Source organism: Trematomus bernacchii, unplaced genomic scaffold (genome assembly GCF_902827165.1).
Source record: "Trematomus bernacchii unplaced genomic scaffold, fTreBer1.1, whole genome shotgun sequence".
In the NCBI taxonomy this organism is placed as follows: Eukaryota; Metazoa; Chordata; class Actinopteri; order Perciformes; family Nototheniidae; genus Trematomus; species Trematomus bernacchii.
Window position 1 is genome coordinate 77,296 of NW_022987727.1, and position 27,660 is coordinate 104,955.

At 37.7% G+C, this 27,660-nt stretch overlaps 2 protein-coding genes and 1 long non-coding RNA gene across 3 annotated transcripts in view; 1 reads left to right on the plus strand and 2 right to left on the minus strand.

Moving 5' to 3' along the window:
* Window positions 1–22,407, plus strand: part of LOC117494098 — an 86,280-nt gene extending 63,873 nt beyond the window's left edge. The window contains exon 2 of the long non-coding RNA XR_004557047.1: window positions 21,509–22,407. This is a non-coding gene — a long non-coding RNA (uncharacterized LOC117494098). The remainder of the gene's footprint in view (window positions 1–21,508) is intronic.
* On the minus strand, window positions 68–27,239 carry LOC117494096 (deoxynucleoside triphosphate triphosphohydrolase SAMHD1-like). Its single transcript, XM_034144780.1, has 8 exons — window positions 26,969–27,239; window positions 26,723–26,786; window positions 26,481–26,544; window positions 26,190–26,350; window positions 5,681–5,793; window positions 5,291–5,373; window positions 4,529–4,626; window positions 68–788 (listed from the first exon to the last, which is right to left on the minus strand). The coding sequence occupies exons 1-8, from the start codon at window positions 27,060–27,062 to the stop codon at window positions 653–655; spliced, it is 813 nt and encodes a 270-aa protein (XP_034000671.1). The 5' UTR covers window positions 27,063–27,239; the 3' UTR covers window positions 68–652.
* On the minus strand, window positions 21,825–23,770 carry LOC117494097 (deoxynucleoside triphosphate triphosphohydrolase SAMHD1-like). The gene is made up of 3 exons (XM_034144781.1): window positions 23,671–23,770; window positions 23,408–23,543; window positions 21,825–21,911 (listed from the first exon to the last, which is right to left on the minus strand). Exons 1-3 carry the CDS (start codon window positions 23,752–23,754, stop codon window positions 21,877–21,879), a joined length of 255 nt encoding a protein of 84 aa, XP_034000672.1. The 5' UTR covers window positions 23,755–23,770; the 3' UTR covers window positions 21,825–21,876.
* Window positions 27,240–27,660: the final 421 nt, after the last annotated feature.

Consider the following 27,660-nt stretch of genomic DNA (forward strand, 5'->3'; position numbering starts at 1 on the left):
GAATTATTATGTTGGATCAGTAAAATGGCACAATGACACTCAATAAACACAACATTTAATTGATTTAAAATCAAGAAGAAACACTTTTTTATTAACCCAATCTCAACAGCAACAAAGTTGAAACATTGTTGTAGGTTTTCCTCAAAAGTCCCATGATGACAAATCACAACATTTTCACACCATGACCATAAACAAAAATATAACCACATTCATACAGATGGTTACATTGAAGGAAGCAAGCTATATTGTATAACTACAGTATGAATAGTAATATATAATGGTAATAGTAACGATATTGATTTCATATTGATAGATTAAAAACAAAGACATACACCCAAAACAATCTTTAATCAAACATGAATACAATTGAAAATAATATCTAATCAGGTTACCACATTAATTCACACGATAGATATCTTAAACAAACACCACTAAATATTTTAAATCCCTAAATCACACCTAAAATTACATTTCAAATAGCCATAATATGGTATTAAACAGTGATTCTTAATTAAAGCTGATTTAAAATGATCACATTTGCACTTAGATTGGTTTATAATATTAAACAGGGCTCTAAAAACTGCATATATGGCCCAATTGTGCATAATGCATCCTTATTCACTTTTAAGTCGTTAAGTCACTACTCACTTGATCAAATTTCTCGATCACCTTCAATCAGTATGAACCAAGGAGAGCCAGGAAGTGTTTTCTTTATTTTTTCAGGTTTAACTTCAATTTTCCCAAACTTCAGATTCATCAAGATACTGTGACGGGACAGTCGGTCCACACTGCATGTAAATAAAGAAAGACAAGTATATCAGCATTACCAAGAGCAGAGCTGCAACTATCTTTACTGAAGAATGGTGCTAGTATAAATAATAAACAATAAACATTTTTGAAATACATTTTATCTCAAACATTTAGAAAACAATACATTTAAAGCAGTACAAATGTATGACTTTTTACCAAAAGCATTTCATTTAACAAAAAAAAGTATGACTTTTCGTAGGATATAACATTGTTAAAAACCATGTATTAACAAATCATGTAATGTTTTACTTTACAGATTTAAGTGAAGTGCACAATATGAACCAACATTTAATTTGATATTATTATTACCCTTGCTTCAAATGGGTTACAGGATTGCCTATGTTCAGGCCTTTCTGCAACCCCAGGCACTATTGAACTCTACCCAATCTTGGCTGCTCAATTTAGAGAATCGTGAGGTTGTTGGCTCAGGTTCTGCGATGATAGATTGAACATCTTTCCTATCGTAGAAAAATGATGTCAAGAATTTGTGGCCACATGAATAAATTCTTTTCACCTGACTGCCGCATGCAGCTAACCTGGACCACTTCTTCCACAACCTCAAGGACCTGACCTATATAGGGAAGTTCATCATAGGTAACAATCACAAACTTTCCACTGAGGTCTTTTACACTGGCAGGTTGCCTTGGTGGATTAGGAGTGCTTACCAAATCTCGGTGTTCCTCATGTCTACCAGTTGTGGCTGGTAACATGAGCATGGCTTCATTTCTGCATGTGTGCAAAAGCATGAAACCTGCCTGTGACTTATTTTACCAGCTTCTACAGACAACACCTGGTGAATCTTTAAAGTGCCCTTCACTGTTGCCAATTTGCCTGGAATCAGCTCATCATATTTTTCAATGATTTCTTCGCTTATCCAATGGAAGGTAATAGCTTTTTTTGCAAGCATCTCATAAACATCCAGTGGAGTCTGTAGGTCGCCCCCTCTTTGGACATAAAGATCTGCATCTCTCTTAACCGCACCACCAATGCCATCTGGGGCTCCCTTTCCATGCGACTCTTCAGAGTAGTTCCATGTAACTTGAAATTAGAAAGGAAGGGAACAGTGCTGAGGAGGTAAAAGTCTGCTTTGTTCCTGTACTGTGTACAGGGCCCATCACTGATTACATGTAATACTGTAATCTGGGGGCAGGTTGCCCGAAGCTCTTTCAGTATGGGCTCCAGGTGGGCCCACACTGCCTGCTCATCATGGCGGAGGTTGTCCGACAGTGTGGCATATGACTTAGTGCCAATGACTGTGGAGAGTACAGCAGTGTGTAATGTGGCTTGCTTTCTGCTGCCTCCAAAATGGTAGGCTTGTATTTCAGTACTCATCTTACATGAATAGTTCTCTGAAAAATCTATGTGTAGAACTGCTTCAGTGTCAGTGAGATTTAGTTTGAGGTCACAAAACTGTTCTGTTTGGTGTATCCAATTAAATTGATGAATGGCTCAAGCTTTTTCTGGAACAACTCTGTTGTCTGGATTGTCCCTGTGTATGTCTGCTTTAAAACATTTGCAAAGTTTTTCTCTCCTTTTGTTGATGTGACGCGCTCCCATTGATCCCAAGAAACTTTGCCACACTCTGTCTCAGGAATTTCTGTTTCTTCAAAGCAGCAAGTGGGACATTTGCGGTCCATGCATGCTTTATTTTTACGATCACACACAATCATACTCAACAATTCTGAGATGCTGGTTGTTTTAAGCAACCCTCTAGTAGCAAACCTGTTAAGCCCGAGAGACCCCGGTACCGGGGCACTGCCGCAACATCTTGCAGGAAAAAGTGTCTGAGGGCATGTTCATTTAATAAAACTATGAATGTTTTATATCCATGTAACAGGAAGAAACTCATCTAACTGATCATTTTTTTTTTTTTTTCAAAAGAAAACCCACAATGCTAACACTGAGCCTCTGAATTAGCAACGACCACATCCAACACATCGATTCACATCGTGAGGTGACACAGAATCTATTGACACCGACATTACCACTGAATTATACGTATTTGCGACGTTATAAGCAAAAACGGACATCAAAACAGGTGACGCTAGGTAGCTAAAAATGCTAACATTTTTACCTTGGCTCTATAGTCTCTCCAAAGTGGTCTTCAATGGCATTAAAACGATAAAAACGCTGCTGAAGTTAATCCATAGGTTAAACTAATGTGTCTGTGTCCCTTTGAAATTATTTCTGATAATCCATAAGCATTAAAACTGCTTTTCCGTTTCCAGATGTCAGAGCTAGAGATAGGTTCACTCTGATTGAAAATTACATGCGCGAAGCCCCCACATTTTATCTTCACAACGTGTGTGTGTGGGGGACTCCCCCTTCGATTCTATTGGCTCTAACGGTCAGAAAGAGGTGTCAACCATCAAAATCGAGCAAGGGGGGCCAGAGATATGGAAAATCCACCCAAATGACCCCAGAAGTGGTTTCTTTTTGCTAAATCTCTCTAAAAAGGTCAAATGTCACTTGTTTTGCATCAATCTTGATATAGGGTACTTATTATATGTTGTACTTTGGATTCCTAAAGCTTGTAGTCTACTAACCCATCATCCAAGGGTAATTTTCACTATAAGTAAAAAAGAATTTTTGGACGGACTATATAATTTATAGTTTTTTACTATGTAAAATCTGAATTTTCTTTAAAATAAAAAACATCTATATTGATTCTGACTTTTCTACATCCAACTCACAGGTTTATCATTACTTTGAGAAAAAAGATTATTAATTTAACCCTTTTAGAAGGGAAAATATGGTCATTTGTTCTGGGAATGTCATTTTCGAGCCTGAGACCTGAAAAACAGGCTCAGGGCTTAACAGGTTAACCAAGAGGCGGACATTCTCATGTTCCACACATGTTTCTCAATCTCTATGTGTTGGCTCTGTGATGTAAAAAGGCCGCCTCCTCACAAATTGTCTGTATGACATTGAGAGATGCTCTTTGACCTCTTTTTGTACTGGGCATGGAGCTCAGTGAGGGGCTTGGTTAAAACCCTCCTTTGCATTTTCTTTTTGTTTTTCATGATAGTGTCTTTTTTCCCTGGCAACAGACGACTGTTTTTGTCTCTGGACAAAAAATGGACAACAGCTTGCTCTCTCTCAGCCGATTTGTTGGGCCCTTTTTGCTTTTTCCCCACTTAAGCCCACTCTCTCTCTTGCCATTAACCTCTTTCCACTCTTCCGAAATGTTTCTTTAGGTCTTCTCATTTTTGCAAGCTCTTTTCTAAGATGTAACACCTGCTTTTGTATTTTATACTTCTCTTTCTGAAGTTTTTTGCAACGCCTTTCTGCAGAAGATGTAGTAACTTTCTTCTTTTCCTCTGGTGTGGAAGATGATGGGGGATTACAAGTTTCATTTAGGGGTATTGGGTCCACCATAGCTTGTCCTGCATTTTCTGGCTGTTCTTGTTCTACATCTGAAAAGTTCTCCATACATGGTGGTGTAAGGTCAAGCAAAGGGTTTGCCATATTGTTCCTTTCCCTGTAAGTACTGGATGCAGCCCTCCATTTCTCTCTCTGTTTCTTTCTCTCTCTCTCTGACAGCTCACTTGCCTTAACTTATGGAATCTTTCCCTGCTGTTTCTTTCTCTGGTAGCTGAAACATATATAAATAAACAAAATGTATAGCATCATGCCATTTATCTATGATAAATAGCCTATTTTATCTCGGATGGTTGATAGATGTTAACAAAAAAGGAAAAGCAACAACACAACATACCTTTCTCTTCTCCTTGCAAGGTTCTCAGCTCTTGCTGCAGGGTCAGAATTAACACGCTGCCTATGGCAAGCGCTTTTTATTTTACTTGACAGTGGCATCTGTTCAAATAGAATAAACAGTTAAAAATAAATAAATAAATAAACATTCATTCATAATGATTACAATAATGTAATGAATTGCTCTAGTTTCATGATATATTAACCATAACCCTAACAATTCTTTCAAAGACGAATAAAGTTGCATAGAAATTATTCATAATGAGTCTAAAGTAAAGTACTATAAGTATATAAATCCTCAAATGAATATTAAAGCATAAGAACTGACAATGTATGACCTATTTTAATCATAATTATCACTCTAAAACGGTCGCAGCACATGATATTTGGTCGCACCACATGATATTTGGTCGCACCACATGATATTTGGTCGCACCACATGATATTTGGTCGCACCACATGATATTTGGTCGCACCACATGATATTTGATTAAAGCTGTGGAGAGGTTGACTGAAAAAAGCAACAAAATACAACATATTAATTAAAGGCAATTCCGCACTTAACGTTAAATATTGCATGTGTGATCAGGTAAGATTATATTTTATTGTCAGATTAAATCTGACATTTTTCCTGCATCATAGCAGCTCCATTTGCAACATCAAACAGGGGCAAATATTAAGACACAATACAAGGAAACAAGCATTTAACATAACAATCACTGAAGAGAAAACATGCTTAAGACCCTTAAGAATAATAATTTCTCACCTTCCAGGTTTTAATTTCCTCACCTGGACCAGTTGCTTTGGGGATGAACATTGCATCAAACACATGGGAAAAGGGTCCGTGTCCTATACGGAGAAATATAAATATTAAAATAAAATGGTGATTGGCAAACAAACTGAAGTGAGCCATTTTAACATTCTGTATATATACATATATATATATATATATATATATATATATATATATATATATATTATTATTATTATTATTATTATTATTATTATATATATATTTGTATTCTTTGTTTCAAAGTGTATCTGAGAAAAACCCTAAAACAGGGTAAGTAATTGTTATATGCAATTGTTCATTTTGTTGATGAATTATTCTTTTAAACCCTATCACATATTAAAGTGAAAGGTGTGTATCACTCACCCAGGTCATGGCATAGCCCAGTGATCTGAACACAAAGGATGTCTCTGTCAGTGATGTTGAGATCCTGCTTTTCCTTCAGAGCTTTCACAAGCTCTCCTGCTAAGTACCCCACCCTTCACCAAAGCATACAGCACACAAACATAACATGCCATCACACAATTACCACTTGAGTGTCCTGCTGCAGAACAGGATATGCAATTTGTTTAAACAGTGTATTAGGTGCTGCCATATGCAAATACAGTTCATTTACAGCAAACAAGTCTTCACTTAATATTAAATTTGGATAACATTAGCACGCATTGGACATACCCAATTGAGTGTTCAAAGCGGTTGTGGGAGGCTCAAGGATAAACCAAATAGTCCGCTCCAAGCGCTAGTTTGGTACTTTGAGTTCATATTGCGAATATTAAATGTAAAGTAAAGTGCCTTCACTTTGCTGTTTAGTTAATTTAATTTAGGTAAAACATCTGAATACTTCTTCCAGCTCCGTATCACAGTAGATTCAAGGTGCTCCCAGGTGACACATTTCCATTAGAAGAGAATTTAATATAGAACTCAATTGTTTTTATTCAATGCATATAGAGACAACTGAACCACACATCAACATTTCATCCATGCATTTGTTCACTTGTCAGTTGTTATTCAAGCTCTCAAACAAGTCCAAAGTGTCTATCATGTTAGCAGTAAATGATCGATTTAGCATTAGAAAATTAAATAGTTGTTGAACATCTTTTGAATACATCTGAATACTTCTTTCACCACCATCACAGTAGTGTGGATTCAAGGCGCTGCTAGATGACCAATAGAGGAGAAATTTAATGTCAAACTCAAGTGTTTGTCATGCATGAATTATGAAAACCTCAGTCAGGATTTGTTTACCAAGTGTTATTATTGCTCTTGGGGCATGAAAAACAAGATTTGACAATTTTTTTTTTTTTTATCTATTTTTTTTTAAATAGATTTTTATATGTCCACTTAGGTGGACAGTATGCGTTCAGGGATTGAACTGAAAAGATGTACATTTGGAAAAAATGATAAATAAAGATGTGCAAACTTAAAATTACATTATAATAACATAAGTATATTGATTTACGGCGCAAAAAGATATTGCAGATGAAATATTTTCACGAATAACCAGGGCCAGGGGCCAATTTGAGGCCCCACGCACAGTTATTTGATGAGTGCTAATGGAGCCTCGCAGCGGCGAAACCGTGCCGCGCCACCCTAATTGCGCCACATAAGCGCATAGGTGCGCCTCAGATGAGGCCCCCCTCCGCAAGGTGTGGCCCCCTCCACAAGGTGAGGCCCCACACAGTCTGCGTGATCTGCCTGTAGGGAGGGACGGCCCTGGGTACAGCAGCAGCAGTACCAGTATGAATTGTAGTTGAAATATAGCCAGTGATGCATGACATCCACTGTAGTGGACAGGTGGTTAATCATGATTTCCGGCAAACATAAAATCAATACTTTGATAATTTATGAATTATATGATTCCTTAGTTGTTACTTGATGTCACCACATTTTTTATACCTGCAGGGAGCGCTTTCCATGAAAGCATTGGCAAGATATAGATGGGTGACTTGGTCCATGTGGCTTTCTGTCGTCCATCTTGGTTTAGAGACATGTATCATGCACTTATGCCCCTTTCACACCAACGCAACTCCGGTTCAAGCTCCGTGCTAGAGCTTTTCTGGTTCAGAACCGGTTCTTCGGTTTAGCGCCGGCTCTTTTCACACCGCTCAGAGCCCGACTGGTGCTGCCGCTGCTGCGTCATGACGTCACAGTTTACGTCGCTGAGTTTCTCCCCAACGCCGGAGCTCACCTCACAACAACGGGCCGGGGACTGCGTTGCTTTTAATCATACGAAGCCAGATTAAATTAAATAACGACTTCTCCAACCTTATACTTTTCTCCAGAGTGCCGTGGTTCATTGTTATTAATGTGTTTCAGCGGCATTTACCGACCGCTGCAGTGCTGGCCGGCTGCTCTTCAACGGGAGTGTATTCTCCCGTTAGCTCCGGGTTAGCTCACACGGCTCTAAAGTATTCACTGTCTGACTGTCACACAAGCAGCTGATACATATCCCCAGTTCCCCTTAAGTGAATGTGTGTCAGTCTGAATTGACGCTGTTTGGTGTCAGTCTGAATTGACGCTGTTTGGCATCACAACGCTGTTATGAAAGTTTCTCTGGTATAACAGGGTGATGTTAGCATAGCAACCGAAGCTAAACTGACTACTTGCTAAGCAGTTTTCTACAGGCACTTTTTACCGACGTATTTTTCATTATGATTCTACTTGTGATAGTCGGACATGACAACCTGTGCAGCCCATGTATTGATTCCATCCGATAGCTGCTATAATAACAAACAAAACGTCTGCCTGCTCTCCACAATGATCAATAACAGCGAACGGATGGTCAAAGTAAACAGAATCACACGAAGCCTGGTTAGTGTTGCCTGACTTTATAAAGTGTGTTTTTTTTAACAAGTGTGTGGTTGCGTTCTAGTCACTTTGCTCAGCACTACTGCTTGTTACAACTTTTATTTGCCGTACTCGCCTTAAGTGTTAGCTCAGGTTAATCTCGCCCCCCTCCGACGTAAGCGTGACGTATGCGGTTCTTGCTTCTAGACGGACAACTTTTTGGTGCTCGAAACGAACCGGACTCCGGAGCTATGACGCTGCTCCGCTGCGGTGTGAACAGGAAAACCCGGTGCTTTTCAAGCACCAGCACCGAACCGGCCCTGAAACACCGTTGGTGTGAAAGGGGTACTACACTGACTTTCCACTGAGTAGCAGTGTATGGTATGATGCAATATGGTCCTATGTAGTGGCTGATAGTGCAACTATGCAAAAAAAAACAATGCATATACAAGAAAACACCTTTTGAATAGCTGTCCACTGTAGTGACCTCTATGCATGAAAGGGTTTATAAACGCATAGAGGTAATAATGATATTACTATTGGGATTTGCCCTTAGAGTTTTGCGATAATGTTTAAACAGTCAAATTGAGCATTTATTAAAACTACAAATGGTACATCTGTAACAATGTCAGAAAACACTTATTACCAGTTGTGATAGCTTTCTCCAATCGTTAATATAGTGTCTTTATGTATGTTACATTGATGTTAAACCGTTCACACACTTAATTTGTGTTGCTTTTTTACACTGGTACTTTTGGCCAACTACACAAAAAGGCCACAAGATGACACTGTTGCTCAATTCTTTAGAGGTCAGTTTGATTTAGTGATCACATACTGTTAGCAGATTTAGACTTATACCTTTTGTCTCTCTGCAGCAGAAAGGTGACTATTCTCAGCAGTTCAAGTTTAGCCATTCATCACGGCGTTATTTATTAGATGCACACAGGTCAAGAGACTTAAGGACAGAGAGAGAAGGGGCGTGACTCCAACGGTCTTATACCCCAGGTAGTGACATCATCATCAGGTGCTACAGCGCTATCCAATGAACACAGTAGTAGTCGCAGCTACTTACATAAACAATATGGTACACAGTATTACATGGAGTCATACAATATACATGTCTCTGTATGTTATACCTCAACACATACAAATTACAAGTCTACAATTAAAAGTTCGAGTGCGCTACAATTTGAAAGTAGGCAGCCGAAAAAAATCTGCCCCTTCCTTCAGACTTCCTTACAGAGCCCCTCCTCCAACACACACGAACGCGCACATGACCAATGAGGGCACGAGATAAGTTTGTGCACGAGATGGAAGGCTGACAGGCAGGTAGGCCATCCAGTTATTTTAGCTGGGCCGGCTAAAATAATTGGTCGTGCTTTTTACAGCGCCACGGCTTCCACAGATGACATTTTTGTATATTGTCAAAGTATTTAATTTATTCATTGCTATCGGGATGTTAAGAGCATTCCATGGAATATAACAAAAAGTGTTTCTGAAGTGAATTACCTACCCTACCTTTAAGTCAAAACATTTTCTTTATGAACATGATGAAAACATTTTCTTGCCTTTTTTCTCAGAATGTTTTGTATCCCAACAAAGAGAGTTAAACATAATACAATCGGTACTTGCATGCTGTTGGGTTTTTTCTAAGCTGTGACAATTCATAAGATAATTCTATCTCTAGGCATCATGTGAGACATTCTCCTTCACTTATACAATGTACACAATGGGATCATGATCAATTAAAAAGAAATCAGCTCTTAATTTGTATTATTAGCAAATATGTTCTGGTTTGGAGGTCATCGATGGAGGTTTGAATAAGCTCTCTGTGCAGATATCACTTTGTAACACTGTAGTTGTTGATGACCTCAGAAGCCTCGATAAAAAAGGACATAAATGGTATCTTACTGGTGGCTGCTTTTCTCAGCGTCATTAAGATGATATAACTGAATTTATATTTTCCACTGTCAGGGGTTAGGACCCATATCCAGAGCTAAAAGGACAACGGTTCACGGTTTTAAAGGCAAATAAATAAATAAACGCTTCTTCAAGAACAAATCGGCATGCTTTTATCTAAAAAATCTTGCTCAACCCTCTTCCTATTTTCAGCTTCCTTTTCCCAAAGTTTCAAAATCTCAAGCTGTTTAGACCATTTCTTATTAACTTTTTTACAGGCACTTACTTTAGCTTTTTTAATCTTTTCTTCAAATCTTTTCGACATTCTTTTTCGCAGTGATATCAAAGAGGCATGGTGAAAACTCCCACTTTGAGGAAATCCCAAATTGCCATGCCATTTTGGCAAAAATGTTATGGCTGATTTACCATATTTGTCATACATACACTTGGCAGGACCCTGAAGGTCCTTCTGACGGCTGCTATTAGTGCCCATAGCAACCCCTTAATGATTTGTAACCCTTTGATTTAGTTAATCTTATTTTAACCTATATATCATATATATATAACAAAATGTGTTGTACTCTATATTTATTCTAGGTGGAAATAAATACTAAATCTTTTTATTTTAATATAGCTACTTCATATGCTCAGTAAATCTCTTTTTACTTTCCCTTAATGTTACTGTATGTAATATAATTTCCCCTTAAAAATATAATTAAGTACAATTCTTAATCAATGACAAATACCATGAAATTCACAATGCAATGCAATGGTAACAATCAGTTCTCAAAAACTTCTCATAAAAACCACAATGTGACATAACTGTATCCTACAAAGACTATGCTAAAAGCAACAAATTATTGTTTCTTATTAATTTCAATATAGCTACTACGTCAAATCACACATTGATCTATTAATTCCAATGTATTCACTCCAACTTCAGATCACTCTTTGATCTTCCACTCCTTATTTTTAAACTCACTAAACATTCAGCAGTCCTTCTTTCAGGAATTAGACGAAAAAACAAGCAGACACACTCCGAGCTGCTGCTCGACAATTAGAGCAGAATCAGGAGAAGGGGGGGGGAGATACTTTCACAGACAAATACAGACACACCCCGGCTGGAGCTCTCAGCTTTTTCAGAAGAAAGGGGGGGGCTTCTTTGACCAACAAACAACAAACTATGGTATACCAAAAACATTTAGCGCTTTATCACAGACTCTACATTACGGCCTGACAAAACATGGAAAATTCCACTTTTGTATATAGTGAATTCACAGAGTCGCCAGGCAAGTTTTATACTTTTAACTCCCTGAACTCAGATCGGGCTTATTAATCTCTTAATTACTGAACGGACCGGATGTGCACTTGGCTCGCAAAGCAAATCATACCCCCTCAGCCAAATGAATATCTGAACCTTAAGACAATCATTAGGATCTTCTCAGGCAGAATTCACGACTACGAGGTCAGATACAGTGATTCCTCCAGCATAACATGTCCTTACGGCTAGCAAAGATCATATCCCCTCAATCAAACCCTTAGCTTCTCAGGCAGATTACGAGGTCAGATACAGTGATCTCTCCAGTATAAACATTTATCAACATAAAACAAGACCAACAAACAAAACAAACAATCAACAAACAAACAATCAACAGATCTCAACCATAACTGTGCAAATATCTCAAATCCACTCCTCTGCATTTTCCTTTTAACCAATACAACTTCAAAAGTCATTTATTTCCAAATACGTTTTGCTTACTGTGAGTTGGTATTTCTTCTGTGGAAGTCCCAAGTCTGGTTTCTCAATTCTTTGAGTTTACCACAGCCATCTCAGGGCTGCCTGGCCAAGGGGAGTTGAGACCCCCAGAGAAGGAACACAGCCACCTCCAGCATTGGCAATCTCGGTAGAACCTCCAAAATGTTGTGGCGATCCAGCACTCACACAACAGGAAAGAATGAAACAGAGAGGAATCAATAAAACACAAACACAGGTATAGTTGATCAATTATTATTTCGTTGTACAACAATCAATAATAATGAGGAAAACATTACCTCTGCTCTCAAGCAGTCCTACAGCAATGCCTTCTTCGAATATTCAGAAACACAGGACACTTATAGGTTTCCTAAATGACACACGAACATGTTCCCTAATCATGTTTAACGCACACACATTGTCAGGTCTCCTAAACTTGGACGCACCAACATCAGAGCAACATGTAAGTTCCAGATGTCAAAAGGTCATTATCTCATGAAGTCTTTAGGAGCCTTGCAGGATATGAATTATCCAATTAACAAACTATATATATCGTCTGCACATGAGCGCACATACATTTCTTTACATTAACTAACACACCAACATCCTTATCGTTTCTTAGCTAATGCATGCTGGATATGAACCACTAACTAACAAGACTTTAACTGTATTATATCTGAGGAAGACCTCTCTTGGAGTTCCTCTGACCTTTGCCAATTTACTTAACATGGGTACATCTGCTGTTAATTGCAAAGACCATTGATAATTAGCAAAGAGACTCATAGGCCTCTTCCAATATCTGGAAACTGTAATTAAATTATAGTTATATTGAGAAGGTCCAAGACTTGACATAACACACGTGTTGAGGGAGCGAGGAGCATCGACACGCGACAGGACCCAGTGGTAAATCGCCAAGTTAAACGTCACCTATTAGGAAAAATCCACTTCTTAATGTTTTTTATACATAAACATGTGTCCCCTCTGTTTAAAGAGATTCTGAAAGTTTCAGGAAAAAAGATTTGCTCTCTTTTTGTCCTGATCCATTTATATAAAAAAACCTGTCTGAAAATAACCTGATCAGATTTTGGCCACTTTATGATGTCATAACGATTTTTTTGGTTTGTGTAACCATTAGCCCAGGCATGGGCAAACTAAGGCCCGCGGGCCATATACGGCCCGTTGGGCTTTTGAATCCGGCCCGCCGAATATTGGTACACAATTGTCCAAATTATAGTAAAGACCAGTGGCGGCTGGTGGAAAATATTTTAGGTGGGGCTGTGGAACTGGTGATCAAACAATACTAGAGGGGTCCGGGGGGATGCTCCCCCGGTACATTTTTTTTAGAAAAAACCCCTTAAATCATGACTTCTGGTGATGTTAGAGGGGGGGAGGAGGACAATTTGAGGCTTAAAAATATGAGAAGACTGATCAATACCTCCATAACTTCAGTGTGGTTAGCTATGAATCTTCCAAAACTTCCAAACACCTTGTCCTGGACATAGTTTCTACAGCATAAACTGTGCAACAGTACAGTAGGCCCACACAAACTGCAGAACACCGGGGCTTTGGGAACACTGATTTAATTCCCATTTAACCTGTTAAGGGGCTTTTTTCCCCCGTTTTTTTTCTCACGAAACTGTGTCTCAGGGCTTCTTAAAATGTAATAAACTATTCATGTGTCCTACTCAGAGGAAACGCATCTAACTGATGATATGAACCATGTTTACCGAAACAAAACACAAGTCTCACAAGAAGCGTCTAAATGAGCCCTGAGCGAAAAAATGCTAACGCACTCTAGGTATAAATCAATCGATATACTTATCGGATATGCACAAACAAGCTTACAAGCTGAGATTCCACATATTCTAGAAATATAAGTATCATCACTGAGCGATCAGAACTCGCGCCAGGGAAGCAAATACAGACATCACACGACGTAGCTTGAAGTAGCAAAACATGGAGATATGCTCACCTTTTGCAGAATAACAATTCTGATCAAAAACGAGAAAAACGCAGCTGAAGGTTAATCCATAAATTAATCCAATGTGTCTGTCACTTTGAAAAATGATTGATGATCCATAATTCCATTTTTATGTCAAAAACGGAGTTTTCATTAGCTGCTAAATGGTAGCTTCCAGAGTGTATGACAGCTTCCTGTTTTGTCTCCTTTGGAGTCCAAACAACTCACAGACTGCACCGGGCGCTCACGTAGGAGCCCTGTGACCATCATATTTGACGACGCTGATTGGCTGAAATTATGTTTTCGCGGCATAGTTTACACGTTACAGATAGCAACAGTCAGCTGCTAGTGGCTGCTGCTGCACTGGTTGAGGGCTCCTCTCTTAGCGCCCAGACGAGAGAAGGTACACGGGCAAGACCAGGCAGGAAACATGTGACTTATCAGTAACTTTAGACATCGTAACACAATTTTAAACGAGATTTTATTGTAGATTATACATTTTACTGATACCAATTATATAATATTTACCTTGTTCATTAAAAATAAAAATAAAAATATATATGTTTTTTAAAATATATTTTTTATTTTTATTTTTATTTTTATTTTTATTTTTTAATATGGGAAGAGGTGGGGCGGCGCCCCTAGCGCCCCTGACCGGCCGCCACTGGTAAAGACCGCATTCATTTTGCCTTTTTCCTGCAATACCCGGCATTTCAGTTGATCCCACTAGATGGCGCACTCTAGACACAATTTACCTTTGCTGGAGTCTCTCAGCTGGCCCCACTCGGCAACCCGGCAAGATCCAAGAACCAAATACATCACGCTTACATTGGAGGGGGTCGAGATTAACCTGAGCAATAACAGTTCATGGCGAGTACGGCGAATACAAGTTGTAACAAGCAGTAGCGCTGAGCAAAGTGACTAGAACGCGACCACACACTTATAAAAAACACTTATATAAAGTCAGGCAACACTAACCAGGCTTAGTGTGATTCTGTTTATTTTACCTAACCATCCGTTCACTGTTATTGACCATTGTGAAGAGGCAGACGTTTTCCTTTTGTTTTATATTATTGCAGCTATCGGATGGAATCAATACATGGGCTACATGTGGCCATCACAAGTAAAATCATAACGAAAAAGCACTGCAGCAGGCAGTAATGCAGCTGAACCACATTAATAAACAATGCTGCACGGCACTCTGGAGAATGGTACAAGCTTGGAGAAGTAGTTCTTTAATTTAATCCGGCTCCGTATGATTAAAAACGACCCGACGCAGTCCTCTATTGATGTTGTTGTGAGCGGTGTTGCGGAGAAAATCAGCGACGTAAAACGCTGTGTGGGTCATAAGAAGGCACGTAAATGGTTACGTCATGACGCAAACGATGACACAATGACGCAATAATTCACCTTTGAACCTAATTCACCTTTGAACCCGCATCTGTAACAATGAGTGGACCAAAGAAAAGAAAAGTCAACATTGAGTGCCGAGTGTATAATGAGAAGTGGACAGCTAAATATTTTTCGATCTGCTACTGGCCCGGCCCGTCTGTCAAATTTAAAACTCATAGTGGCCCCCGAGCCAAAAAGTTTGCCCACCCCTGCATTAGCCAATAACCATCCATGGTAACCCCCCCCCCCACCTTATCACCTGAATCTCCTCCTAGAGCACCATTGTGTTATTTTTAACCAAATATCTCTCAGAGGGGCGTGGGGAGTGGCTCCTTATTTTCATCTAAAGTAACAGACAGAGAATCAGCACTTTTGAAACAGGGCTGAAACAGAGGGGATTATGGGATGCTACAATATATGATATGTTTGGTATTTGGAGCCAAACACTTCAGAGACATGTTTTGTATATATCTGAGATCCATAATATATTGATGAAAAACAGTATAATAGGGGACCTTTAAGTACAAAGTGAAATGACTTATTGTGCAGAATAGCTCTTTACAGAATAAATCATATTACAGTATATCTGCTGATAGTCTTTAATGATTAATGTTGCAGCTGGAAACTGTGCTTTATGTATTGCCAGCTGACGTAATCCATTATCATTTACTAATTTATTTTATATATTTTGTTTTAATTTTCTGAATCTGCAAAGTTACTAGCAACTAAAGCTGTCGAAAAATGTAGAGGAGTAAGAAAATACAGTATTTGATTTAAAAATGTAGTGAAGTATAAAGTAACATGACATTGAAATGCACTGCTCATACTGTATAACCTGGTTTGAAGGTAGAAGAAAAATCACAACATGCATAATACTCCCTTATCGTCTCTAGGCCCTTATTTTGTATAAGGGAAAACTCCAAACTAACAACAAAACAATGGAAGTAAGGCAGTACAATATGGGTAGGCAATATTGACACTATTCTTTTGGTTTGTATTTTTTATAATATATGATATATATTCTATAAATTGTGTATTTATAAAATAGTTAGGATCATCTGTTTTGACACATCCAGTGAAATGAATATTTGCAACCCTGTCTCCTAGAAATTACGTTCCCACAAAACTAAACTGCATTCTCAAATACGTTTCGCAAGAAACGTATTTCCTTCCACGTTACGTTTGTTATGAACATATCATAAATACGTTTATTTTCTACATATCTTCTAGAAACCTATTTTCTCCCACATGACGTTTGTTATGAACGTATCTTAAATACGTTTGCTTTCTACCTATATTTGCCATTTCTTTTCTAGCTTATAATAATGATAATAGTAATTTATTAATATCATTTTAGAGCAAACTTATTTTCGCGCTGGCTGGCGGCTGACTTTTCAGTTGACCAAATCCGTTATTATGCTGGTTAATGGTTAATAATCACAATATTGTTTGTAGTCGTTTCATACAGCATTCTCAATTACGTTTAACAAGAAACGTATTTTGTCCCACGTTACGTTTGTTCTGAACATATCTTAAATACGTTTGCTTTCTACCTATCTTTGACATTTCTTTTCTAGCTTATAATAATGATAATAGTAATTTATTAATATCATTTTAGAGCACACATTTGAAATCGACGATCGGGCTTGATATCCTATGGTTAAATTAAAATCAGTAGGCGAGGCTGTAATTTCGCCAGCTGCGAGGCAGAAAATAATAGTTTTAACATGCCAAAAAGCTGCTGTGTCGTTTATTGCACCTCAAACATTAAAACAAATCCAGAGTTACGTGTTTCTGTACTTCCTCTAAGAAGAAAGGACAGTATACAACAGAAGAGCTCCGTGGCTTCAGGCTTGATCGCCGTTCAAATGACAGCTGGTTTCCCCAAAAGTGAGCAGGGCTGTAAAGTGACGTAGGAAAGATCATCAGCTCGCTGATTGGATGTTTTAGCCGCAATGCACGTCGGGATATGGTGTTAATGCGATATGAAATCCGAAAAAAGAATCAGAGTTTAGGATGGCCGAAGACACTACACTACCCATAATCCCCAGCTATCTTTTGGGACTACAGTCCTGTTGACAAACCCCGTGATTAATCTTCAAGCTCTGGGATTGGATGTTGGAGTGGCAGTGCGCCAAGGTTACGCCGAGCGCCAAACAGCTCTTTGAAATGGAACGAAACCACGGCAGACTTTCCAAAACTGGACTCGAACGCCCCCCCCAGAACTACACATGCTGGCTATTGTGTTTTGCAACATGTTCTATAGCGTCTCTACTGGGAATTGTAGTTTTAAAAGACGTTTTCGTTTTTCCCAAAATTAGAAGTTGACAGTATTAAACTGTGTACAGCCCTGGAGGTTTAGGGGATAGGAAACAAATTGGTGTGTACAAATGTAAAACATGTAATTAATAAATGGGTGAAAATCGCTTGTGTCCATAATGGGAAGCATTAATATATACCCACATGCCAGCTCATTGTTACTTTTGAATTCTACTCCACTACAATTCAGAGGTTAACCTGGTATTTTTACTCCACTACATTTATTTTAGTTACTTTGCAGATTCTGATTAATGATGTGAAATATAAACAACCCTTAAAGCAGACTTTAGTTACACCTGAGTAAAATTCAGGGAAAGGTGATTGTCAAGTGCCAACAATCAGGAGAGATATTAGTTGGTGCTTGAGAAGACTAAACATTTATCTGCAGATCTCTATAAAGTATATTCATTACTCGTTATTCTCTACTAATAGTTAATTAAAAACTGTATATAATAGCTATTTTGCACATCCCTTTCAAGATTTTCTAAGGTTTATTGACATATCATATACACCACGATGTTGAAGTTATGCAATTAATGAAAAACTTGGGTCACAGGTTCCTCAACAGTGCATTACAAGACATCTATCAATATGTGTGTATTCCTCCACCATTAAACTCAAATTCTGCACATGTCTTATACTATCTACATACATAAGAGTATAATTAATATATATATAATATCAGTTAAAATAAGTGCTTCAACACAGTTAACATTGCAGGAAAGCAATATATTAGACGCTAAGTACTTTGTCAGGCTTAATATTTATCTGTAGATAGATACCCCCAAAGCTTTTTTCTTATTTGAAAGAAAACCTAAAGTATTCTTTAATGTGTTAATAAAGGTTAATTAGTTTGTCTGTTTTGCACATCCTCATATTAATATCTTTGTACATCAGGCACTAAACTGTTTTATTGTAGAGATCACTTACAGTATCTTCTTGATTTTTTATATTCTATATTTCTATCATTGACCTTCTACTTTCCCCCTATGAAAGTATGTACTCTTAATATTTTATTCATCAAATAACATTATTCAACAAAAATAACATTATTCAACAAAAATGATTAAATAACGTGCTTTAACCACTAGGCGGTGCACACAAGGTACACACAGTATACTAATAATAACTTTGTATTATTAGTGTAGGACACTTATGTATGTATAACATCTGAAGATGTGTAGTTTTATTCATGTTTTTACATAATTGTACAGGATATTGCTATATTATTTCTCATGTTTACTTCTACACATTAATATCTGATTTGTAAAACATCACAGACAGAAAGGTATATCCGTGATTTAATGGTAAGCTATTGAAATTGTGATTCCATAGATGTGTCTCCCATCACCCAAATCCCCTGACTATTCTCTCAACTCAGTATTTACATTCTTATATATTCAAAGAAAATCAGTAATATCTTTAAAAACTACAAGTCCTTTTCTATCAGCTGTGCACCGTTATGGTGTAAATATAACCTATCTACCAATTGGATCAAATATAAAAGTCAGCCGTATTAGTATTGATACTGCAAGGAGACGTATTTTGTGAAAAGAAATGTAAGATGTTGTTTAATTGTTGATATATTTATGATCCACGTCACGTATTCAGTTTCGGCGGCAGTTCTTCCAGAACTTCAGTCCAGAAGTCTTCTCATCAGGGCTCTATAAATAAAGAACTATGGCAGATGTGTAATATTTAATGTAGCCGAACCGTGTATTACAATGCCGTTATGTGATGACTTTCAAAGAGAAAAGCAAGAACACTCAGAATAAAGTATTATTATTATTTTTTTTAATGTTTTCGGATTTCACATCGCATAAACACCATATCCCAACGTGCATTGCGGCTAAAACATCCAATCAGCGAGCTGAGGATCTTTCCTACGTCTGTTTCCGGTATTGTTCCTGTAATGAGAGTTCACATTTATGCTACATTGAAGGGTGGAATTGACTACACATCTTCAGAAACATAATTTGCTTCAGATATATACTGTAACTCATAGCAATATTGTAGCCATTAAGAAAAGCCAACTGCATTAAAAACCCAGTTAACAAACACAAGGTAAAATATTTTTCCTTCAGTAATGAAGATGTAATTCCAATGTAGACACACCTGGGGTCGCTGTTCAGTCTGTTACGCTGAGCCATGCATTGTCTGGAACGTAAAAGGGACGAAGAAGACAAAGTGAAGTGACGTACTTCCGGTTCAATGTGAAAACATTCCCAGTTAAACCATAGATATATATAAAAACATATGTTTATATATATCTATGAGTTAAACAACATAAACAAATCGCTTAATAAAAATATAAAACACTGGCATGTAATTTACGTTTGGATTAAATAGAATGGTTTTGAATAATAGATGAGAGTAAAATCTACGTCACAGCCCCACCCACTTTTGGGGAAACCAACGCTGTCATTTGAACTGCGATCAAGCCTGAAGCCACAGAGCTCTTCTGCTGTCCTTAGAGGAAGTTTGAGGTGTTTGAGGTGCAATAAACGACACAGCAGCTTTTTGGCATGTTAAAACTCTGCCTCGCAGATGGCGAAATGACAGCCTCGCCTACTGATTTTAATTTAACCATAGGATATCAAGCCCGATCGTCGATTTCAAATGTGTGCTCTAAAATGATATTAATAAATTACTATTATCATTATTATAAGCTAGAAAAGAAATGTCAAAGATAGGTAGAAAGCTAACGTATTTAAGATATGTTCAGAACAAACGTAACGTGGGACAAAAGACGTTTCTTGTTAAACGTAATTGAGAATGCTGTATGAAACGACTACAAACAATATTGTGATTATTAACCATTAACCAGCATAATAACGGATTTGGTCAACTGAAAAGTCAGCCGCCAGCCAGCGCGAAAATAAGTTTGCTCTAAAATGATATTAATAAATTACTATTATCATTATTATAAGCTAGAAAAGAAATGTCAAAGATAGGTAGAAAGCTAACGTATTTAAGATATGTTCAGAACAAACGTAACGTGGGACAAAAGACGTTTCTTGTTAAACGTAATTGAGAATGCTGTATGAAACGACTACAAACAATATTGTGATTATTAACCATTAACCAGCATAATAACGGATTTGGTCAACTGAAAAGTCAGCCGCCAGCCAGCGCGAAAATAAGTTTGCTCTAAAATGATATTAATAAATGACTATTATCATTATTATAAGCTAGAAAAGAAATGGCAAATATAGGTAGAAAGCAAACGTATTTAAGATACGTTCATAACAAACGTCATGTGAGAGAAAATAGGTTTCTAGAAGATATGTAGAAAATAAACGTATTTAAGATATGTTCAGAACAAACGTAACGTGGGACAAAATTAAACGTAATTGAGAATGCTGTATGAAACGACTACAAACAATATTGTGATTATTAACCATTAACCAGCATAATAACGGATTTGGTCAACTGAAAAGTCAGCCGCCAGCCAGCGCGAAAATAAGTTTGCTCTAAAATGATATTAATAAATGACTATTATCATTATTATAAGCTAGAAAAGAAATGGCAAATATAGGTAGAAAGCAAACGTATTTAAGATACGTTCATAACAAACGTCATGTGAGAGAAAATAGGTTTCTAGAAGATATGTAGAAAATAAACGTATTTAAGATATATTCATAACAAACGTAACGTGGAAGGAAATACGTTTCTTGCAAAACGTATTTGAGAATGCAGTTTAGTTTTGTGGGAACGTAATTTCTAGGAGACAGGGTTGATATTTGACACCGTGAGGTTTAAGTCCACGATTATCACCCTGAATGATGGTCCGATTAAACCAGTCATAATAAAGGGAAATATCATAAAACAATACGGCAGGAAGATTAACATCGTCTCACGCTAAATTTTACATATATTGTCATATAGCTCAACCCTGCAATGAGCATCCTATATAGAAATAAAGCAGAGGTAGTTTTGCAATATTGAGGAAGCAAACTAAGTGCAATAAATGAAAAGGGCTTCAGGGAAATTGTAAATGCTACCTACACTTTGGTTAATAGTTGCAGCTCTAATAGAGTGAGTTATGAATCAGTAGATTTTTGGTATTAGATGGATATTGAAGGTTACCACATTAATTCACACGATAGATATCTTAAACAAACACCACTAAATATTTTGAAATCCCTAAATCACACCTAAAATTACATTTCAAATAGCCATAATATGGTATTAAACAGTGATTCTTAATTAAAGCTGATTTAAAATGATCACATTTGCACTTAGATTAGTTTATAATATTAAACAGGGCTCTAAAAACTGCATATATGGCCCAATTGTGCATAATGCATCCTCATTCACTTTTAAGTCGTGAAGTCACATACTCACTTGATCAAATTTCTCGATCACCTTCAATCAGTATGAACCAAGGAGAGCCAGGAAGTGTTTTCTGATTTTTTTCAGGTTTAACTTCCATTTTCCAAAACTTCAGATTCATCCAAATTGTGTGAGGAGACAGTGTCTCTCCTCTGCATGTAAATAAAGAAAGAAAAGTGTATCAGCATTACCAAGAGCAGAGCTGCAACTATCTTTACTGAAGCATGGTGCTAGTCTACAGTGGAGCTACATTATTAGTAGCTCCACAGAAAAATAGATCCAGCTTCTCACTTTACTTAAAGACGTAACCTTTGTCTTTACTACATATTACAGGCATTTCCCCCATTTTCTTACATGTACAGACCAAATTATAAAAGTAAACTAATTGAGGAAGTAATCGCTTCTTAATAAATGATTAAAATAATCATTAAGCAGCAGGCATAGATGGTTTTAACTCCAGAGGCAAGATCAATGTGCAATTGAACTGCAATTGTATCCTTGAAATCTGACGAGATGTAACAAAAGTAATTATTCCTCCTTACCTGCTCATGTCCATATACTAATACTCATACTGTACATATTTTATACTGTACTACTATGATATAATATCACTGCCATTTAATAAAACCTCCTGCCTTACGATCTATTTAAAAAAGATGGTGGTGCAATATGCCTTTATTTGACAGTTGTAGTGGAGCAAAAATAGAACTAGTCTCCCACTTCAAGTATCTTGGAGTCATACTGGACTCGAACTTGAATTTTAAGAAACATATCAAGAAAGTCCAATACCATTAAATTCAACTTGCAACATTTTAAACAAATCAGACCCTTCTTAACTGTCAATGCTGCAAAGTCATACCTCCACTGTATGATTCTATCCCACATTGAATACTGTTTTACAAACTGGTCGTTTGCTTGTGCCACAAACCTTAAACCAATAGACCAGCTGTACAAGAGGGCTATCAAGGTGTTTGACAGAAAGCCTTATTCATACCACCACTGGACCATCCTTGAGAAACACCATTTCTTAAGTTTTGACCATTTTAAGTCTTTTAAAAATATGTGCTTTTTTTATAAATGTTTACATGTACTTTAAGAAAGGGGTATCTCCTCTTGCACTTTATGTAGCTCTTGTATCATTTCTTGCACTTGATATGTCGTTGCTGCTACATTGTACTGCCATGTGGTGAATACTTGTGTATGCTGCTCTTGCTCTTTTTGCGTATCATGTATTACTTTTTTGCGATGTTTATAAATGTCATGTTCTTATATGTTTTATGTCAGGGACTACGGATGGAAATTACCTCAAAGCTCAAATCCAGCATTTTTACACTTGAAGCATTATTTGTCTTAAGTGTTCATTAATGTGCATTGTCCCTATTCAAATAAACGATTAAATGAAATGAAATGAAAAGGTAGATATGTTTGTAAAGAGAGTACGGGAATGACTTGCAGTAGGCGGGCCATCTCCTTTTCCAGACTTTCAAATCAAACTAAAGCGTTTTTCTTACCCCCCAAGTGGTCCAGCCAACTAGGAAACAAACTAAGATTTGCTGCTCAGGGCATTTGACTTCGATTTGACTACTAACTACTCGACTATAGGCAGTCCGATACATTCTATTTTTAATGTCTTAGATATACATATTACCTGGAAGTTGTTCATTCCTCCCTCTGATCCACTGTGTCAAGTGCCCCCTGGCAGCTTCCAGACTTTCAGGTTCAATCTTCCTGCTGTAAACCCTGATGAGCGTCTCAGAGAAGTGCTCTGGGAGAAACCTCGACACCTGACAAGAATGATAGCAGCATAAATATAATAAAAAAATACATAAAAGAGGTTTCCCTACAAAGAAATACACAAAAGCTCACACAAAAAAATATCAAGATTGAGATTTTTGTTGTCATTGTTCTGACCTCTTCTCTCTTGATTTTGAATGCTTGGGTAGGGTCTTTCTTGCTGTAGAAGTCCATACTATCGATCGGGTCCTTTCCCTTCATCCCATAGTCAAAAGTAACAGGCTGGAAGAGAAGGTTGAGACAGAAGCCTGTTCTTTATTCGAAAGTAAATCAATGGAGATGGCAGTATCTAAAAACCACACCATTTTAAGATTAGCGAAGCAAAATTAACTAAATGAAAAACTTACCAAAACTTCAAAGTCCTCCTCTCTCAGCCCGTCATCCTGAGCTCCCTCTCGTGGGAATGGGAGGGCTGCAGCCAGGTCCTCTATCAACTGAGGTATCTCCTCCTTAAGTAGGAAGGACAAAGGTTGAGAAGTGAGAGATGAAATACATTTGCAGTTCTTTCCATCATGATAACACATTTTCTGCTGTCTGTCCAAACTCAGGCATATCTTGCCTCAAAACGATGCAGAGAAACTAGTCCATGTATTTGTTACTTCAAGGCTGGATTATTGTAACTCTTTATTATCAGGGTGGACCAAGAAGTCAGTTAAGTCACTTCAGCTGATTCAAAATGCTGCAGCTCGTGTATTAACCAGAGTTCGGAAAAGAGACCACATTACTCCTGTTCTGGCTGCCTTACACTGGCTCCCTATAGAGCACAGGATATCATTTTAAATGATTCTTCTCGCCTACAAAGCCCTTAATGGGCAGGCGCCATCTTACCTTAAAGAACTCATTATACCCTACTGTCCTACTAGGGCATTGCGTTCCAAGAATGCAGAGTTGTTGGTTGTTCCTAGAGTCTCTAAAAGTACAATGGGAGCCAGAGCCTTTTCTTATCGAGCTCCACTTTTGTGGAATCGGCTTCCAGTTTGTGTTCGGGCGTTTTTAAGAGTGCGCTTAAGACCTTCCTTTTTGATAAAGCTTATAGTTAGGGCTGATTAGATTCAGCCCCTAGTGTGGCTGCTATAGGCTTATACTGTCAGGGGGACCTTACTTCTTCCTTCTCTCTGTCTGTACATGTGTACTCTCATGTTCCGAATAGCCCAGCTTCCCCAAATTTATTTTTGGTGTCTATCTACGCCGGGATCCTGTTGCTGTGGTCCTGAGTCCTGGATCCTGAGTCCTGGATCCTGCATCCTGACCCTGCATCCTGAGTCCTGGATTTCGAGTCGTGGCTGAACCTGTCACTGTGGTCCTGCCTGACTCTCATCATACTTCTCTGATGGCTCCCACAGGATTGTTGACATCCTCCTGGATTCATGTTCTTATTATAGACACATGCATTTCCAAACATTTGGTCTACCTATGTTGTATGTATGTATGTTGTATTATCTTTTCAATTTACACAGGGCATCTATTGCACTTCTGTCCGTCCTGGGAGAGGGATCCCTCCTCTGTTGCTCTCCCTGAGGTTTCTCCCATTTTCCCCTTTAAACTGTGGGGTTTCTTTGGAAGTTTGTCCTTGTACGATGTGAGGGTCTTAGGACAGAGGGTGTCGTATTGTCATACTGATATTCTGTACAAACTGTGAAGTCCACTGAGACAAATGTAACATTTGTGATATTGGGCTATATAAATAAACATTGATTGATTGATTGATTGATTGATTGATTGATTGATTGATTGATTGATTGATTGAAACTAAAGATGTTCTCTCACCCCACAACTGGCCTTTTCAAAAATTGTATTATAATGTATTCTTGATGCAAACCCTTTACAGTGCATTAGTCTGTGTTGCAGTTTATTAAAAGTTTATGTTGCTCCTAAAGTTATCTCTCATTTAAATGTCAGTTTAGCAGGTCATATCAAACAGAGATTGTTTTCATCAGATATCAGTATTAAAAATTGTTTTGTTTCACCCAACATAATAATAAGTTAATCATTTTATCATTGATTATGTCATACTGTTGACATCATTATTAGTCAGGTACCTGACTCACACCTCACCAGATGTTGGCTTTGAGGCGCAGATTTGCTCATTTCAAAATAAAATTATGCCATCTCTTTTATTGTTCTCTGCTGGCTATATATATATATATATATATATATATATATATATATATTGCATTTTTGATTTTTGATTATTCTCTGTTCGTAGTGTATTTGAGAAAAACAGGTAATACAGGGTAAGCAATTGTTGTATACAAATGGTCATTTTGTTGATGAATTATTATTTAAAAACCTATCACATATTAAAGTGGAAGGTGTGTATCACTCACCCAGGTCATGGCATAGCCCAGCGATCTGAACACAAAGGATGTCTCTCTTATTGATGTCGAGTTCTGGCTGCTTTTCCTTCAGAGCTTTCACAAGCTCTCCTGCTAAGTACCCCACCCTTCACCAAAGCATAGAGCACACAACAATAACAAGTCATCACACAATCACCACTTGAGTGTCCTGCTGCAGAACAAGATATGCAATTTGTTTTAAACAGTTTATTGCTGCCATATGTAAATACAGTCCATTTACAGCAAACAAGTCTTCACTTAATATTAATTTTGGATAATATTAACACACATTGGACATACCCAATTGAGTGTTCAAACCGGTTGTGGGAGGCTCCAGGATAAACCAAATAGCCCGCTCCCAGCTGCTTGAGGTATCTTAATCTCTGGAACTGAGGCGTGTCGATGATTTTGACAAGAAGAGGGTGCAACTCCATATGTCCGTGGATTGGATCATTAAACACCTAACAGAATACGTACAACAAAAAAACTCAAATGATGACCCTAAAGAGTACAACTAAAACAAGCTCCATTTCTTCTGAAGGCCCTGAACATGTAGTGTGAAGCAATAAATCAAACAAAATATTATATCACCTTGGGAGCTGCTGGCCAGATCTTCAAGATACTATCCAAGATTTCCTGACGATCCTCAGACGGACTAAAGAAATCGTGAAAAAAAATCATAGTAGGTTATAAGTTAAAAGTCAAGCCAGGGGGAAGTTGTTGCACCAAATTAGTGCCAATGCTTCAGGAAAATGTGCAACACACTTCCTTCTTTTCAGGATGTTATATATATTTTTTAATTGCAACCTGGTTTGACAAGGGATGATACTCACTCTACGCCCATCCCAGACATAAAACCATCATCTTTGAGCTCCCGCAGCTTGATAACAGGCTTTCCTGGGTAAAAGAAGATGCAGTGAATTACAGTCCTGTATCACATTTTAGTTTTTTATGACAAGTTTATAAGCTAAGTTGAATTTAAAAAAACAAAAGCATTTTTTTTTCATCAGCTTATTCAATTAGGCCAACGATGATATAAAACCTAACCATCAATTTAAATGACCAAACCAGAAACTTACCTTTAAATTGATCTGCCCACCTTCCAAGTCCTTTTTCTTTCAGGTACTCACACATATCCTTCCAGCTCATTTCCCCATAGTCTTCTGACGCCATTGACAATGTTTTCTGTGTCTAACTAACGATAGAAGACACAAATGATGTCGCTCCCTAAAACAGCTGATCATGAAACGTCTGCACAAATATACTCAGGCTTTGAGAAGTACCTGGCTTTTATGTCTCTACCACACCCATCCGATTGGTCACTGGCAGTGACCAATTTGCATGCCCTAGGCGAGATTTTAGCTATTTTTGTTGTTCATTCATATCTTATTTTACCTAGTTAACATTTATTTATGCATATTTTTATATCTCTCAAGTGTTAAATGATATTTTTGGTTTACTGTCCTATAGTATACATTGAAATTATTTCAAACCTGTTTATCCCAATAATTATAAAGGAGTGCCTTGGAAATATTTGTTTACATAAATTGCATTTATCTCTCTTGCTCGCTCCCACGCCCACTTTGGCTGTGAGCTGCGGACGCCTGATAAGCCAACACCCCCCACTTTCATCACTTACAGCGCCCATCGTACAGGGCAAATGAAAAGTGTAACCGGGGTGAAAAGGGTGTTACCTTTACTTAATTATGAATGTTGTTACATCAAGGCTGAAAATTAGGATGAGCGCAAACAGTCAAAAATAACACAGAAT